This window comes from Pseudopodoces humilis, chromosome 7, assembly GCF_049639895.1.
Source record: "Pseudopodoces humilis isolate 2021_Gansu_Grassland_sample_001 chromosome 7, ASM4963989v1, whole genome shotgun sequence".
NCBI classification, from domain to species: Eukaryota; Metazoa; Chordata; class Aves; order Passeriformes; family Paridae; genus Pseudopodoces; species Pseudopodoces humilis.
The window spans coordinates 28162209-28180700 of record NC_142206.1 but is presented as its reverse complement, the minus strand read 5'-3'; the positions used below and the strand labels follow the sequence as shown (position 1 = coordinate 28180700).

At 36.8% G+C, this 18492-nt stretch overlaps 1 protein-coding gene across 4 annotated transcripts in view; it reads left to right on the top strand.

Moving 5' to 3' along the window:
* SIPA1L1 (signal induced proliferation associated 1 like 1) overlaps positions 1 to 18492 on the top strand; it is a 199121-nt gene that overhangs the window by 149982 nt on the left and 30647 nt on the right. For all 4 annotated transcript variants that reach the window (XM_014252045.2, XM_014252044.2, XM_088057235.1 and 1 more), the window contains 5 exons: positions 2548 to 2651; positions 3775 to 3932; positions 7424 to 8000; positions 9117 to 9391; positions 13002 to 13277. In XM_014252045.2, the coding sequence (XP_014107520.1) occupies positions 2548 to 2651; positions 3775 to 3932; positions 7424 to 8000; positions 9117 to 9391; positions 13002 to 13277 (1390 nt within the window). The remainder of the gene's footprint in view (positions 1 to 2547; positions 2652 to 3774; positions 3933 to 7423; positions 8001 to 9116; positions 9392 to 13001; positions 13278 to 18492) is intronic.

Below are 18492 nucleotides of genomic sequence, written 5' to 3'. Positions count from 1 at the left end.
GAACAGAAGACTAAGGTGGACTTCTAAAGGTGATTAATGATGGAAGGGATAAAGGATCAGCTACTTAGCTAAGTAGCCAGATCCAGTAATGGGGCAAGGCTGGGAAAGCATCATGAGTAGCTATGCCATAAACTGGTGGCCAGAGGGGATGTCTTCAGTGTAAAAAGGTGCTAATGAATTTGAAGATCCCTCAGGCCTCTGTTAAATAGAAGGAAATTGAAATAGATTGCAGTGCTGGCTTGCAGTTTTGACCTTGAAATGATGGATGTTATTCCAGTGCACAGTCTTGGATTTTATTGCAATAGCTGTGATTTGATTTAAAGCAAACACCTGCAGTTATGGGGGTGTACTTCAGGACGAGTATTCTGGACTTCAAAAAAGCTGAATGGTGAGAGAGATGCACAATCTGTAGTACATATGGACTTGTGATGGTAGTTGGATTTGAATAGGAGGAACTGTAAAGTGCTTGGAAATAACTGGAATTACTAAATGTGTCATTTGGATTGTAACCTGATTATATAGATTGGAGAATCAATGCTGTTCTCAGAAAATATTTTTCTGCCCAAAATTAAATCCTGCCAGAGAAGTTACAAGTTTGGCATAAATATGTAGGTGTTCTGTAATATTTTTTTGTCAGAATTACTTTATTCCCCCAATACCTTTTGGGCTCCTTCCCTTTGGAGGCCTGCCTTCCACTGTCTTACTCCCCTATCTTTTTGCACCCGCTCCTCTTTCCAATTATTTGTAATATTTTTGTATGCTCTCCTTCTAAAAGATGATGTACAAATCAGTATATTTCCAGTTCAACAGATAAAGCTGTTATGAAGTTGCATTGATGTTTATGTGACTTTTGGGTGTATCTGTCCTCCTTGGGTGTGCACTGCAGCTAGCAGGCAGAGGAGAGAGGCTGTGCAAGATGAATTAACCCCTTTCAGCTGTCCTGGTGTTCTAATTAGCATTAAAAAGAAAATAATTAGCATACTTAATATTACTATTAAATAATTAAAAATTAATATTTAGATTGTAGGAATCTTTTGTTTCTAATTCCCTTTTTGTTATAGATAGGTGATTTGGAAGTACAAAATCTCTATGTGGCTACGATATAGAAAACTTTCCATTTCATTTTACAGATCATTTTGTGTTTCATTTACAGTAAAACTACCTCTGTTTTATTATTCTGAATCTGACAGGGAACAAACTTCTCAACATTTATACTCAAAATCTGGGTAAATAAACTGTATATTTGTTACTGTAAATGCATCACAAACCTCAAATCTGTTATCTTCTTAGTAATATGATTTCTCTGCTAATGAAAATGCCAAGATAGAGTTTTTAACAGCTTTTTAAAATACATTGTTATAAATAGCTGGGATTATATAATTTAGTAGCATGTTTACATAACTTTGAATAGCCAGAATGCTTTCTTTTCCATATATAAAGCTCATTTTTCACATTGTGTTTGAAAGCAGGCTTTTTTTGCACTGTGAGCTTCAGTTGTATTTAATAGATATATACTCACAATTTTATATTTAAATATATTGCTGCTTGAGTTAATGGCATATTTTTTGAGGTCACTTTTTAGAGTGAAAGAAAGTGAAAACATGTTCACAATTTGCCTGTAATCAAGTGTTGTTTTCAACTAACACTTTGTAAACTGAGTAATATCCCCCTGTTCTTTTTTTTTCTTTCTAAACGTCGTAATCCTAGTTTTTATCTCTAGTGTCTAGTTTTAGATATTTAGATAAATTTACCTAGTTTTAGTTATTTTCTCTCAACATGGAAGTCTCTCCATCCACGTTTAATTATTTCTGTGGCCTGTTTCTGGATCCTTTCTCTTTCTTCTCTAACTTTTAAAATAGGGTGGCCAGAACTCAAAACAGGTGAGATTACCTTAGATTAATATACCAGCATAATAATATAATTTTTGTGGGCTTTTTCCATCATCAGTTATAAGCATGCTGGCATCCTTTGTGGGGTTTGGACTGTTCCTGTCCATAAAGCAGCTGTTGTAGTGAAGGTGCTATCTAATTTCATTCAGTTAATTTCAACTCCTGATGTTTATGCTTAAGAGAACTCATCCTGATCTTATGGTGGGTTATAGGTCCATTGCTGTTTAATTATGCATGAGATCATGGTATTCATTTTCAGTGTCTGTCTGCATTCCTTTCTGAAGTCTTTTTCACATTCCTTACAGTTCAGTTTCATTCTGAAATACTGGGTGGTGCCTGAAAATTTTCTCAGACTTTTTTGTCAGTTTTCACACTTACGTAAGCATTCTTCAGGGTCTTCTGGTATAAATTCCCTATTCCTAACAAGTTTTTGTCTGGGAAAAGTATGTAAGAGTGCACAGGCTGTCTTTACGTGACACTTACTTTGGCAGGTGAATAAACTCTGAGTAAGTTCTTACTTGCTGATATTTCATCTAGGATTGAGGATGAATAAAAATTCTTGTCTTGGCTGATTTTTTTTTTTTTTTAATAATAATGAAACTTTTTTTTAAAACTTTTTTTTTAAAAATAATAATCCTTTTGTCTTCTTTAACTGCAGCTGATTCAACAGGTACTCACTCTCTGTACACAACATACAAGGACTATGAAATCATGTTCCACGTTTCTACTATGTTGCCATATACTCCAAACAACAAGCAACAGGTAAGATGGGCTCAGAAGTAGATGAACTATTGAGTGTTTATGACAACTTCTATCGGTTGCTAGCAAAAAAACACTTAAGAAATCAAAAGTAAAGGTGGCTGTGTCTGTGTCAGGGAGATGAGCAAAGCAGATGATTGTAGGTACATCATAGATTTTTCTCCATTGGACTGTTTTCTATTTAACTGTGCATTACTTTGATGTAAATAGTATGCAGTAATGTCAGTAGCACATGTCAGAAGGACCACAGTGTACCTGATGATTTTAAATAATTTTAACCCTTCTACAGCTAAGTCAATTGCCCTTGAAAAAAACACCACAGGTTTGCCTACAGCAAATTGTAATATGCACAGAGATAATGAGTGGGTGGTCCAGCACACTACATAAGAGTATGTGAGTCAAAATCCTTTATTTTCCCTTTTTTTTAAAAAAAACTGTATTATACTGTTTAGGCTGAACTGCTTTGTTCCACTGAAGTACCTGCTCTTGTTAAACACTAAGCCATATTGTTTTGTACTGCACTTATTGTATTGTATTGCACTTTGTACTTCTGCAAATAAAATAGGGGTTTTTGTTTTACAATAAAAGATAACATAGAATTCTTTTTTGTTTGCTTTTGTACACTGAATGTTCTACTGCTCTGTAGCTCACCTTCTTTTGTACTGTAGTCTTATATTTAGTGAAAGAAGCCTACCAGGAAATTATTTATAGCATGTCTTAAGGACAATGACAACTTATTTTCAACTTGAAATAGAACCTACCACTGGCTTGTAAAAAGGTGTGAAATGGAGGCTATATTCCTGCTTCCATGTATCACTGATTACTCTTGATACTCACAGGATTTGTTTTTCCCATTTGTTTAGCTTAAAATTTTCCCTTATAAATTTGCCCTGTATGCTACACATAGAAATGAAATTGTTATGAAAACGACCATGCCTGAAATTTATTAGGTGAACAACTAATTCTGGTACTTGTTATATCACCCTCAATTGTTTCACTTTTCTGCTTGAAGTATCACATGGGAAAAGAAAATGAGCAATAGTAATTTATAATAATGAGAAATAAATAATTGGAAATTTGTGAAAAGTCTGTTTTAACCTTTTTTTTTTTTCTTTCCTCATTAAAGCTTCTGAGAAAACGACATATTGGCAATGATATTGTGACAATAGTTTTCCAGGAGCCTGGAGCACAACCATTCAGCCCAAAGAACATTCGATCCCACTTCCAGCACGTCTTTGTCATTGTGAGAGTGCACGGTCCCTGCACTGAGAGCGTTTGTTACAGGTAGCTATTGCTGCATTCACTGAAAACACGAAGTTGAGTGCAAAGCCAGCGTCATTCTTCTCCGAAATTCTCAGTAGGCAAATGTAATGAAAGATGAGGGTCAAGGAGGTTTTGAGTCATATTTAGAACTCTTTTACAGAGTAAATAGACACATGAATATGTAGGTGGAATGTGGCCAGTGAGGAAGCTGCTGCTGTCAGGTGTGAGTACACGCACACACGTGCACATATAAGCACAGCACTTGGAAATTATTTTAGAATTGCCTTCTCACTTCCTTTCTATTCTCTTCATTAAGATTATGCTAGATGGATATTTTTGCATTGAAAAGAATAGAACAAAGGAAAAAAACACCTCCACTTTTTGCTTAGATAATTTGGTCATCTGAGCTTATGCTCCGTTTTTGAAATTAAGGGAGCTAAAAAGTGTGACTTAGCTTTAAGGAAGAAGTAAAGCTCTCTGAGGTATCTCCATTTCTTATCTCTTTCAGTCCACCAAAGAAATGACAGAGAATTATGCAGCAAAAAATAAAGTCTTAATGTGACCCTAAAGTTAATATGATTAAAATAGAAAATGTTAATTGATAGTAACATGTAATAAGGAATTGCAAGATGATATTCCTATTAGTATAATTTTTAAAATTAAATTGCAAGCATATATAGATAATGCTTTTGAGTTACACTTTTTACTATCAGTGAAAGTTCTTACCTTTGTTATATACTGAACTCTAAAGTATTTTCACTTTTAAATGTTGACTGATCTCAGAAAACTTCTATAAAGCATATTGATTTAAAATAAGAAATGTCAGCGCAGTGGATTTAGAGCATGTGTCTTGAAATGAGGTAGCCTTAGAATTAACTTGTTTTTCCTTAAATACAAATATTCACTTAAGAATATTATTAAGGCAAGTGCTTATTTAGAGGAGAATCTAAGACTGCTCTGTATGAATTGGTGTATTGATTATTTTTTTAGTACAGATAGATGGCTTAAAGGCTTTTCACTCCTCAGAAGTTTTTTGTAAAGTTCACAGAGCATTTGTGAAATTGATGCTGAACTTTACATATATTAACTCTCCTGCACTAAGAATGTTTGTGTTGGTACTCTTTTTCAGGCAGCTTATTGAACAATTCAACTCTTGCATAATTTATGTGAACACAGCTTGTTCTTAAACTCTTAGACATGTGTTTCAGCTCTTACCCTGTACAGAAAATCATTTTGAAGCAAAGAGAACATAGGAAATGTATCCACAAGGGCTGCAGATGCATCTTCCACTTGAGTTGCATATTGCAACATAGATCTACTTTTGCCTGTTACTTTAAGTAATATGACTGCATATATTTTCTCCCTTTTAAAATGCATGGGAAAGGTTGACACTTGCTAAACTGTAATAAATTCAAGTGTCTGAGGGTTCTGTTTTTGACCCTCAGACTCCTGAATCAACTCATTTTTCAAGTGTTTACAGCTACAAAGGCTAGAACCTCATTGGTTGCTTAATAGTAATTTTTGCTTTAGTGATGGTACAGGCTTACATTTTAAGGAGAGGGGAAACAGGTATGAAAAATAGTTGGGAGAATGTTGGTGTTCATTTTGATACACAAGACCAGAACATTGTACGTTCTCTGTACCGTCTTCGAGATTGAAATACGTTTTTTCCCTGTCCTCTCAGTGCAAACACTTGATTTAAATTTGTAGAATTCTATTACGAAAAGTTGTTCTAGGAATCTTTTCAAAGTAAGTTTGACCTCTTTTTCACTGAATTATTTGGAACAGTTTCATGGATTCATAATTCTAGACAAAACAGGAAACCATATAGCATTAAAATGTACTGGAATTTATATTTAAAAACTACATAAAAGGAATAAAATCAAGCACTGTCTTGGCCAGTGATTCTCCCTCCCAGCTAAGATAAACAATATTTCCAAAGTCTGGCATCTCTGAGCATTGCTCACTTTTTAAAAGTTCTCTAGCATGTGTTAAAGATTGAATTCTTATCCCTGTGATTCATTACACTGAATACTGAACCAAACATAATCTTACTGGTAATTTCTGGTAGTTTTCACTGCATCCAGTAATTGTTAATAACAGACCCTTCAGGTCAGATAGTTGCTTCGTGAGCACCCCCTGTTGCATACTTTGAGATATACTGGCATGCATTTGAAGGAAATATTATAGTAGTGACATCTTTCAGTATCAGTTGCCAGAAAATACAATAATTAAAAAACAAAGGAAAAAAAACCACCCCAAGTAATTCAGAACAGCAAAACAAACAAACAAAACACCCTACCACTCAAAACCAGAAGACACAGTTGTAGATTGGGTGACTTTATTTTTGGTGTTTCCTGTATTTTGGTGTTCCCTTCAAAAGATTTACTCTGAAATCTTAGTTACTGATTTTTTGGGGGGAATTTCTCTAATTATGTTTAAGAATTCAGATAAAATCAAAATGTGAAAATAATACCAGCCAGTGTTCTAAGTGAAACACCACATACTTTTCTAATATAATCAAGTTTTATCCTATTCTTCTTTATTTCCATTACCATGGTATCTTGGCCAAAGTTAGTTAATGCCTTTTCAGATCTTGTTACAGATATGTGATAAATCCTGTTTGAACTGTTGGAACATTTCTTGTCACAAAACTATCAAAGTTGAGTTTCAGTCTCAGGATAGTTTGCCAAGTGAGTGATTCTGGATTGGAATGTCAAATCTTCAGTGGTTCCAAACAACTCTCATCTGATTTATATCAAAAGAGAATTGACAGTTGAGAATAGCTGAACTGGTCCCTGTTGCCTAAGGCAATCTTATTGTCAGTCCATCACTTGGTATAGTAACTAAAAGGAAGAGCTGAAAAAGAAGGTTTCTGTTCCTACCAAGTATCTCTGAACTTCTCAGAAGCTTCTTATTTCTGGTATTTTTGGAGTTGTCTTCTATCACTGACATGCAGTATCAACTAGTGAGGTTTTCAGTCTAGAAATGTAAAACAATAGTGTGATGCACATACGCATTCAGTCACCAGATGATTTTCTCTGTGGAACTGGCCTTGTAAGATGACTTCATTGTCTTTATCTTTTTAATGTGTTCATTTAATCTATATTTCTAGTGTTGATCATACACTTGGCACTGCTTTCAGATGAGCCTTTCAGCATTAAGTAGCTACATTCTAAGCTAGCCTTTCTAATAGTGTGAGTTACAAATTTTTATATCATGACCAAACAAAATTCAGAACACATCGGTGATTACTTATCAAACCCCCCTACAGTTTTGTACTTGAAGCACTTTTCAATCTGCCTATATCCAAATCCATGCTTTCTGTTTATACAGTAAAGGGGGCATAACCTCCACACTGGTAACACTGATATATAAATTTAGGCATATTGCTGAGAAAAGAAAAGAAAAATTAGGGAATGTATTGTCTGTAAGCAAAAACTGCTGAATTTGCCTAGAGTGAAACACTGTGTTTCTTATTCTCTTTTTCCTTATTCTTTTATTTCATTTAGTGTTGCTGTGACAAGATCCAGAGATGTACCATCCTTTGGCCCACCTATTCCAAAAGGTGTGACGTTTCCTAAATCAAATGTGTTCAGGGACTTCTTGCTAGCCAAAGTCATTAATGCAGAGAATGCTGCTCATAAATCAGAAAAGTTCCGTGCGATGGCCACCAGGACCCGGCAAGAGTACTTGAAAGACTTGGCAGAGAAGAATGTCACCAACACACCCATTGACCCTTCCGGCAAGTTCCCCTTCATCTCACTTGCTTCAAAAAAGAAGGAAAAGTCCAAGCCTTATCCAGGAGCAGAGATCTATAGTTCTGGTGCTATTGTCTGGAGTGTCCATGCAAAAGACTACAGCAAGGGTATGGAAATAGACTGTCTCCTAGGCATCTCTAATGAGTTTGTAGTCCTCATTGAACAGGACACAAAAAGCGTGGTGTTCAATTGCTCCTGTCGAGATGTGATAGGGTGGACTTCAACGGACACAAACATCAAAATATTCTATGAAAGAGGTGAATGTGTTTCTTTGGAGAGCTTCATCAGCAACATTGATGACATCAAAGAGATCGTCAAAAGGCTGGAGGTTAGAATGTGTTCCCTTGTTCGGTTCCCCTTCTTTGCTTTCTCCTCTCACCCCTCAGCCAAGTAAAGCTTCATTTTAAATAATGCCTGGGATTCCTAAAACTATTTAAATTGTTTATAATTAAATTTCTAGGACTTCCCTGCTTCTATTTCTCAAAACTGAACATTGCTTTCACTTTTAGTAGTTATCAACTAGTCTCAGCTGGCTCTGTGTGTGTGTGAAAAATATATTAATATATTAAAAAGACCAAGTCCTTCAGATGCATAAGTTGCTCCCACACAAGTACAGAAGTGTCACATTATTTCTTCTCCTTGTTTTCCTTCCCTTTCTCTGTTTTTTAGGCTTGCTGTATCTTGTTTCAAATGAATCTGCAATATCTTTGAGACTAACTTATTATGTTGCCAGCAGGGTGCAGTCCCAATCCCCACTGCAACCTTCAGATATTCTCTGAATGCACGTGATAAATTAAAAATGCAGTGAATCCTGGTATCTCCCTATAAAACATCTGTCCATGCTCATTTTGTATCCAATTAAGTTATGAAAGAATGTGCTACATTTCACTCTCTCTCTCTTCTCTTTTCTGTAATTTCACAACTGTAGTTTTATAACAACCAGAAAAAAAAGGAAATCTAGGCCCTATTAAATTACTCTTAATGATATTCAAGTTCATGGTACATAGAAGAGTTGGCATAGTCCCCAGTTTACTGTGCTTAGTAGCTCCATGCTACCACATTCTGACTGAAAAGTAATTTTGCTGTTTCCTGAAACAGCCAGAAATGGAGAATGTTTTTTTGGTTACTAAAGTGTAAAAGACAGAGATGCCTGTGTAACTCCATGTATTTTTTTGTTGTGTGCTGCCATGTATCTTCTAAAATTCCTGTGGTTGCAGTAAAAATTCCAAGGCAGAATTTGAGTAAGCAGATTCTACTGAAAATAGTAGTTTGAGCAACAAGACTCATTGCAGCTGATTATGTACCTAGGACTGCAATATATATCCCTTGATCGTGTCCCACCATGATCCTTGGGAGTTGGTTGCTCAAAACTTAAGCCCCTGAACCTCTGTTAGCGCCGGAGGTGTCTCAATGCGTTAAACTCCATCTGCATTTCAATTCCTAGCTTGTGACCAAGGGCTGTGAAACAGTGGAGATGACTCTACGCAGGAATGGCCTGGGCCAGCTGGGCTTCCACGTGAACTACGAGGGCATTGTGGCAGACGTGGAGCCCTACGGCTACGCGTGGCAGGCGGGGCTGCGCCAGGGCAGCCGCCTGGTGGAGATCTGCAAGGTGGCTGTGGCCACCCTGAGCCACGAGCAAATGATTGATCTGCTCAGGACATCGGTTACAGTCAAGGTCGTCATTGTCCCTCCCTATGAGGACTGCACACCACGCAGGTATTTTGCTCTGAAACTGTATCTTGTTTTGTGGGAAGAGCCACCGCAGAGTGTTAGCCTCCAAAAAAAAGTGGTACAATTATAATACAGCATCCAGTATTTTAAGGTTGGGAGAGGAGAGCAGGAAAACCTGCCCATATTCAGTCTCCATGCCTCTCACATATTCATTGAATACCAAAATGTAGTAATAATGTCTGAAGTAGTTCATGTAACCATGGAATTTAACATGGAAATCAAACAATTTTTTAGTCATAATAAAATTCTTTTAGTCATAAAAAATTTTTCTTTAGTCATAATTCTGTGTTTAGCATGCATCAGAATTGATTGTGCACATTCCTGCCTGCTTTCCTATTTGCTGGTAGTTTGTAATGCCTGTGGATATAATTCTTGAAACTAGGAACAGACTTACATGCTTCCATTTTCACAATAAGTAAGGCTGTAAATGATGAAGGTTTATCCAAGATGTGGATCTGGCCAGCAAAATTACTGCAAATGTTAAGTTTTCTTTACTCATAGATCTTGTTGCATCTGTCTCACTTCCCATCTGTATTAAGCCTGAAGCTCATGTCGATTGTATTGCTGCTTTTATATCTTACAACTGTTGCTTCATCAGGAATAAGCGGTATTGCGTGGTTTTTTTTTCTTAAAGTGGACATTAAATCCCTCCATTTTTCCTGAATTCATACTTAATCTTTTATAATTTTTATTAATTCTCAGCAGTGTCTGTAGCCTTCAGCCACACCACTGTCTAACTGCATATTCTTGACATCCTGTATTTGTATCCTAGAAATGCTGCTATATGATTAAAATGCAATGATGTTTAATGGAATAAATTTGCCTGCAGGCTGGCTGAAGGCTTAGGATAGGTTTGCCAAGAAGCAAGTCCAGTTACCAAAGTTCAAAGGGTTCCTTGGAGTGAGAGACCAAGAGAGCATTTTAGTAGTGCTCTTTTTTAAGTCTATACCTTTGTAGGTGTAATTGCTAAATCTTTATATACGTAAGACTGGAGCTGAACTTTAACACATATTTATTATATTGATATGAAATTGTGTCTCTGAGAAACAACCTGGTACTTTTATAAATAAAAGAAAAACCCTTGTTTGTTTTTACTGTAAGCAACACAAACTCCTTTTTTAAATGCTAGCAACAGAGGAGCAGAGAGAAAAGGAGTTTTATTTGTCCTTTAGTTGTCAATGGAAAATTGAATACATGTCAGGGATTAAAATGAGCAGTGGCATAAGGTCACCTATAAGATATTTGGAAAGCTGTGCAGTATTTAGCAGCCCGAGCAAATGGAAGGTTCAGCTGCAGTCATCATGAAAGGATTAGAGCAGAAAAATCAGTGTGGAAAGCAGAGATCCTATTATTTCTGAACTAAATTAAGTACAGCCAAAAACAGGCTTACTTTTAGTGTATCCAAACCCATATCAGTAAGAGAAATGACTTTTTGAAATACTGTACTCACACAGTTTTGTTGTTCCTATCTAGTGAGCAAATGTTCATGGTGGGTTATTACTAGTTCTAAAATTCCATAAAGCAACTCTTGATCCCCACATTTGCTCTATCCAAAATCATGAAAGTTCAAGAACTGTCTTGTATTTGTAGCTGTCCTACATGTATTACTAGAGACTGCAGTTAAGTATTTGCACAAAGCAGTGTCTCTTTTGGCAATCAGTTTTCTGCAATTGGAGTCCTTTTGTTGTGTCCTCTGGAGGTCACTGAGTATTTCTACTGCAATAACTTCTGCAGACCATAACTAAAATGAAGATGCATTCTGCTTGGAATACTACATTCATATGAGAAGCAGTTCCTATCCTAATAAATTGGTTGGCATGAAGTTGGAGGAAGATCAGGGGAGCAGTTAGATAAGCGGACTTGGCAACAGGCACATGTACAAGGTCATTAGGAGATGTAAAAAATAAATCCAAATACCCCAGTTCACATTCTCATGCCCTGTGCAGAGGCAGGCCTTGTCATGGTTAAGTCTCTACTAAACCATGGTTATTAAAACATTGCCATTGAACTCATTTAGTGGACTGATTGCTGACCTTGAAGCTAAGGACACAGTATTAAGAGGAAATTGTACATTCCTGCTTGTTAAACTGTAAGTATGTTGGGGGGGTGGGGCGTGGAAGAGAGAAACCCAAACTAAGTACATAAGCACTAGGGAAAGAATAAAATGGAAATAAATAGGGAAATAAAATATGAAGAGAAAGGAAAAAACAAAGGATATCAATTATCAATATTGTAGTTCAGTTATGAGTGGCCTTATCTCCTGCTCATCCCTATCTACCATGCAGTGGATCACATCAGAGTGGCCTGGGAGACTTTCAGGTGAAGCTGACCTACGTGTGCTTCAGAAGCACATCTCTTGCCTTCATACTGGTAATTTAATTTAGACATCAAGATGAGAGGTTAGACCAATGTAAAACCACAAAATGTGTGTATTGTGGGCAGCAAGACCTCAGCACTGACCATTTCACTTTGTCTGTTCCTATTAAACTGTACAACTTGCTTATGTCAGCATGGCCAGATAACAAATTCTGTCTCGTTTTTTGTTTTTGCAGGGAAAAGATACTATTTCTCACCCCAAATGGTGTAATTGCTTAGATGAGGAAGAGCTATGGGTTCAAAATTTTGCACTGTTTTTTTATTTTTCTTTGCATTGGAGAGTGATCTATGTAGAGAAAGTAATCATGATAAAACATGCTCACTTAGTATTCACTCAGAGATATATATATTTGTCAAGAGAAATACCAAAATTATCCTAATTGAAGAGGAAGACCACATCTTTTTTCCAGGAGCCTCATTTGAAATGTATGCAGAAGTTTTCCCTGCTTCTTATGTAGGCTGCATCAGCTTATGTCCTGTTCTAGTCAGATGTTTATGCTGTGCTGTTCCTCAGGAAGCAATGGGAATCTTTGGGGATTGGCATCTACAGTTCCTAGCAAGTCTTTTCATAATGTGCACATTTATCAACTGAGGTACTCCAAAGCCAAAGGTGTTTGAAAGTTACGTGCAGTTCCTTTTTTCATGTGACATGTCTTCTAATGTCTGTGCATCAGAAAGGTGTGTCTCAAAAACAAACATTTCAGGTCTTATTTGTCTGGGTGTGGGTAAGTTCTAAAGCCCACAGCTTTTTAAAGAAGAGGAGATACCCTTCTAACTTATCTTTTTAGCTTTTGTAGCCCAGTAATCAGATGGAGTGTACCAGCTTGACCAACTGGAATGCTGGAATGGATGGCTATGAACTCTTCTGGAGGGATAGACAAGACAGGCAATGGGTTAGGAGGTGTTTGATTTATGAGGGCTCAATGATGATGACAACAGGGTTGTTAATTGGTGAGAATCAGGGGCAAGGCCAACAAGGCAGATTCCATGGTAGTCTGTTGTGGATCACTCACCAGGACAAAAAGGTGGACTCTCACCGTCACTAGTCCTTTTTCTTGTGCAAGCCTTCTAAAATTTGTTAAATAAATGTTTCTTATAAAGGAAAATCTCATACTTCCATAGAATTGATTCAGCTTCTGTTTTCAGATTTTTCTTCTTGTGAACAGGACATATTTTTTCTATTTTTTTATAGCTGCATATTAAATGTTTTCATTTCCAGGAGTTCTTCAGAAAATTACCGTATGCCGGTGATGGAGTACAAAGTGAATGAAGGAATGTCATATGAATTCAAATTTCCCTTCAGAAATAATAACAAATGGCAGCGAAATACGAGCAAAGGACAGGGACCTCATGTGGCTCAGGTACCATCTCAAATCCAAAGTCCAGTACCATCTAGGATCAGCTCTGGAAAAGGAGAAGGAAAAATGCCACCCCCAGAACGAGCCAACATTCCCCGAAGCATCTCTAGTGATGGGCGCCCGTTGGAGAGCCGGAGGTACGTAACTTATTCACAAACGGCTTTTCATTGCTGCTCTGAATCTTGCCTGGAAAGATTCACAGGAGTTTTATCTAAGTATCTGAAGACTGCTTTTAATCTTGGTTTCAATTAATCAAAAGACAGCATGACTATGAGTGAAACAATAGTCAAAAGGAAATACCTTTCCTGGCACGATTAACCACAAAATGAAGCATGTTGGGATGTTTCCCTGTGTTGGATGATATTCTGAAACTGCTGTATTGTTACTTAAGTTTTATATGAGTTGCAGTCAGTTTTAGAGCTGAGTGTTCATGAACTTCTGCATTTTGAAAATGTAAATCAAAAATTTATCTTGTTCATAGGCTTGGTGCAATCGCCTAAAGCACCCAAGGCAGAAATAGTATCTGACAGGGTTTTTAGCAAGAGAAGTATGACTAGTAAAGAAAGCAAATTTATCTGACTGGGGAGTGTTCAGACATTTTAGGCAAGAGGAGAGATTGTTCTAAGTTTGGATTTCTCCAGGGTGCTTTGAGGTTTTTTGTTGTTTTGAGTTCTTTAAACAAGAAAACGGTTATCAGGATAAAGGTATCAGGTCCATCATGTCACAATATTTTCATTCTTTCATGGAAAAAGATGTATTTGATAGCATTCAAATGAACTGTCATTGTTTTGATTATCTATACAAATCTTTCTCTGCATTTGTAGTGAAATCTGTGGAGGGAAATACATTAATAGCTTTTATTTCTTATTTTGGACAATTCCTTAGGGAAAAAAGGGCTTTAGATAGGTTCTGATATCTTTGTGGATGAAAAATATAAAGCAGTGGTAATAAGATGCATATTGTAGAAAATGTAGAGGAGAGTTCTAATGAAACAACTTAAAATCTTTTTCACGTCCAGAAGAACTGAGGATGGAAAAACGTGTTCAAAGATGGTACAGCCAAGAAACTACCAAGGTGAAATAGAAACTTCTGTGTTGGTTACCTTGTTAGGAAATTACAGTCGGACTTAATATTCTTACTTTCTTTTCCTTAAATATAGACTGAAAAGCTCCTGTTTGTGGGAGTTGGAAAAAAAACCTGCAACACTGAAGGCACTAATAATTTCACAACCTGGCTAGATTGCCTGTTAAAAAAGGTTGCAGAAGCCACGGAAATGTTGGACTTGGTTCTCAAGTGATATATTTGGACCAGCATAAAAATTGCATGGCTACATATCTGCCTGTTGTAGCTGAAGACAGGCAGATGCTGAACTGGAAGGAACAACAGCTGAGCTGATGACGTTTTTTTGCTCTCTCTAATGCTGAGCAATCTCCTTGTGTAGGTCCAGAAAGTATAGTATTACTTGGGAAAAGCTTAAGGCAGTGAGAGACTGTCAGATTCTGTTGAGTTGCTGGTTTTGCAGATGCTTCCATCTCATCATGGTATTAACCAGAGAGCTTGAGTGCAATCTCAAGTTGGCTTGTATTGAAGACCGAGCTCTTGGCTGCCCTGAGAGCAGGGGTGTTAAAAACTGTGTGCTCCTTGTGTATAAAATTGTATGCGGGCAGCATCACACACCTAAGGCATTCAAGATTTATCCAGTCTCTGGAGGCTTCTAGAGGCGGGTTATGGCCTGATAAATGTTTGCAAAGTGAAAATTACATTTTCTTAGTATTTGTTTGCAAAAAGCGAAACTTTGACTTTTCATTTCCTTCACTTTCGGGGCATGTAGCTGGTTTGTTTTTTTTTTTTTCCTCTAGGCATTCTTTTAAGTAGTCTTTTTATTATTATTCAGAAAGGGTTCTATTGGATCTTTCATCCTTAAAAGTATATTATCAAAGTAGGTTTTAAATTTCACTGGGAATTTTTCTGGATGCTTGAAAAATGTCTTCTTTCATCTTTCTGGTCTGCTAAACATGTTAGTCTTGGGTGAATCAAATTTAAATATATCATCACTTGCATAAGGTTAATGTCTTTCCAGTTAAAGTGAAGAAATACATTTTTGTCATTTTAAAGAAATACAGAAGGGGGAAAAACCTCAACAATAAGCTTACTGCAAGACTCGTCTTTACATGATAAAAGAAATCTTTGCTTTTCAGATAGTTCAGATACTTCTTATTGTGTAAAGTCTTAAAATCGGCAAAGGTGGTATTTTCATAGCCCTCTTAACTGCTGTCTTGTTTAGTTTTTCACCACTATTTTTCATATTTACCCTGAAGAACACTGAGGAGGAAGTGCTGAGATCTGTGCATGTTTCTGGTGCTGGCAGCAGTGATGGTGCTCTGCTGTTCTTTGGTCCCTTTAGTCCATTTAAATATGTTAGAAATAAATCAAATCTGCATTACCAGTCTTGAGAATTTCATTAGAGGATTTCTTGAGGATTTCACTTCATATTCATCCAAACATGATCTCCCTATAGAGACTGCTATTGTAGGTGGGAGAGTGTGTTGCTTGACAGTCCCTCATTCTGAGAAGGCAGACAAATGTCCAGTCCTGTGTCTAACCACAGAGTACTTAAATTTGCCTTGTTTGGATTGTCTTTATGTATCCCAGTTTACTAGCTTATTTTCTCTGATCTCCACAGTACCTGGATCCTTGAATGTAGTCACTATTGATATGGGTGGCTATTTATAGGCAGGGAAAAAAATCCAGAACTTTATAAATCTTAAAATAAATCCCTAATGTTGCTGCAACATTAAGACTGAAAAATGTAATAATATAAGTTCAATAAACCCCAAGTTGAGGCTTATTTCACAATATTAATTATTCCACGTGGGATACTATATAACTTACAACCCAGAATTAATATCAGAAGGATATGTTAAGCTAAAAACAAGAAAACACATATGTGTGAAGTAAACCAGAGCTAATGTTATTGAAGAACATGTAATTATAGAGCTTGACTTCTAAAATTTATTATCCCCTCTCTTCACAATTTTCAGGATTTTTGTACACTTGGTTCCCACACTTTATCAATAAACATTGCGCAAGGAAAGGAGAGGAGATAATGGTAGATAATAATCTGTTCTTAATTAATTTGTCATAAACTCAAACCAGTTTTAGCTAACACTTGATTTGACAGATGTTTGAAAAAGTGTGGAAATGAGTGATAAAAGCATGTTGAAGACCCAAGTCTGGAATTGAGCACTTCAGTCTGCAGTTGAGTACTGTTGGATGAAAGTTCAAGGCTCTTAAATTGAAGATTTCTGATCATAGTCAATATTTTAAACCAAATGGAAAACTGAATTATGGCATGACTGTGGTCACACAGTGGCAGTAAAATTCCACAGTCTGGAAGTATTAGAACGATATCATTTATCGGTTTTGTGTCATATTGAGGATTTTCAAGCACAGTCTTGCCCTAAGAGTCCATACTTATTTGAATGATGCCCATGTAGTCAGTGATAGTAATTATGCAGTTGTAGATTATAGGTTAATTCCTGCAGGTGGATTCTATTTTAAACTCTTCCTATATTACCTAAAAATCCTAATCTGCTGCAGTTTATCTTGGATCAGTGACATTTTTCCAAATATAAACAAACAGGTGTCTGTGTTCATCTTGCCACCTGTCAAGTCAGCATTGTAGTACACACACTGCATACCTCACGGGGTTTGGAGATTTGTTATTTAAATGTTCTCATAGCATTCTTCAAATTAAAACATGTACTAATTTGAGATTATATACCACACTTCCTACCAGCTCCAGGACCTAGAGCTGGATGTAGCAGTGGAAAAATCAAAGGTTTGTTGGTATGCATGCCTGTGTGGCCAAAGTCTTGCGATGTAAAAACATCTGAGAAGAGCTGTGCCATCTCATGTCAAGATTTGGTCTTTCTTGTTTGACAAGGGCCATCAAAGGGGACCAGGGAAAAGCAAAATAAATGCTTTACAAGTGTAAAGGAAGATTCTCTGCCAGGTCTGTCAGTCCCTTGGCTGTCTGCTGTGTAAGATTGCATGGAGCTGAGTGCATCTGTACTGCTGGGGCTGGTATCTCTTCATCCAGGTTCCTGGATTGGTCTCTTGGTAGTTCTAGACCTCCTGCTTGTTCTTTTGTCATGAGGGATAGTGAATAATCACTGTTTGCTTGGTCCAATGTAATTCATGTTTGGATGAAGTGAAGCAGAGAGGATAAATTTCTCTAATTCCTGGAGCCACAGAGCTTGTTCAGTGTGTCTTCATACACAAGCTCTTCTATACCTCTGGTGTCCCACTGCCTGCTTCTATTTCTTTTCTTGTTACAGTATGTGTTTTCTGAAAGGTGATGATCAAATTGAAAAAGAAATCTCGAGAGGTACAACATGACAGCATAATTGCATTTCCTATTTCATATGCTATCCCCTTCCTCAAAATTGCTGTGTTTTTTTCCTTTTTGAATGGAATGGATTGGTTTCCTTTAAACATGACAGCATTTGAAACAGCGTTTGCAGGGAATTGTTGTGGCTTGAAGTATTATTAGGACTGTAAAACTCAAACACATGGAAGGTAAGCATGCCAGAATTAAGATTTGCTGTGCTATTTTTTTCAGAACTTGTGTAACTGTATATTCAGATGCTTCTTTTGATTAAATTACGAGAATTTCTTTTAGCAGAGGACATCTGCCTCATTCAATTCACACAGTGGATGCAGCTCATTAAAGAAGAGCTATTTAATTTTTTTTTTCCTCTTCATTACTCTGTCCCTTATTTGCTGAATGACATTCAAATCCTGCTGTAAAGATGCCATTACTAATTCCCCTCTAAGCTTTACAGTGGCACCCATTACTATAGTTTCTGAATGCTTCATGGGTATTAATTAAACTTAGTTTCCAAAATTCTTGTGTGAGATGTCTTTGGCCCTCTTCAGATTAAGAACAAAGGTGGAGAGTTAAATTATGTTCTAATTATTTGTTCTACTTATTTTGACCATCTCATATTTGGAAGTGTGCCCAGCATTGTTAATATTTTATATATATTCAAATTATAGCCTCAGTTGACTTCAGCTGTTTTAGGAAGATTTCAGCTCAGAGATATAGTGGGCCTTGGAATCAAATAAGGCTTTTGGAAAATTAAACTTAGCAACAACAAAGGAAAAGTTGTCATTAACAAATACAGTAGTGGCCACATTGGAGTGCTCCAGCAAGCACAAAGTAAGAATTCAGTTTGCCAAGTCAGCACTGACTGTAAGGCCATTTTTCCTCTTCTGCCAGCCTGAGCCTTCTTTGCTTCTGAGCTCTGCAGCTCTTGCAGGAGAAGCTGTAGCACAGTATAAGACCTG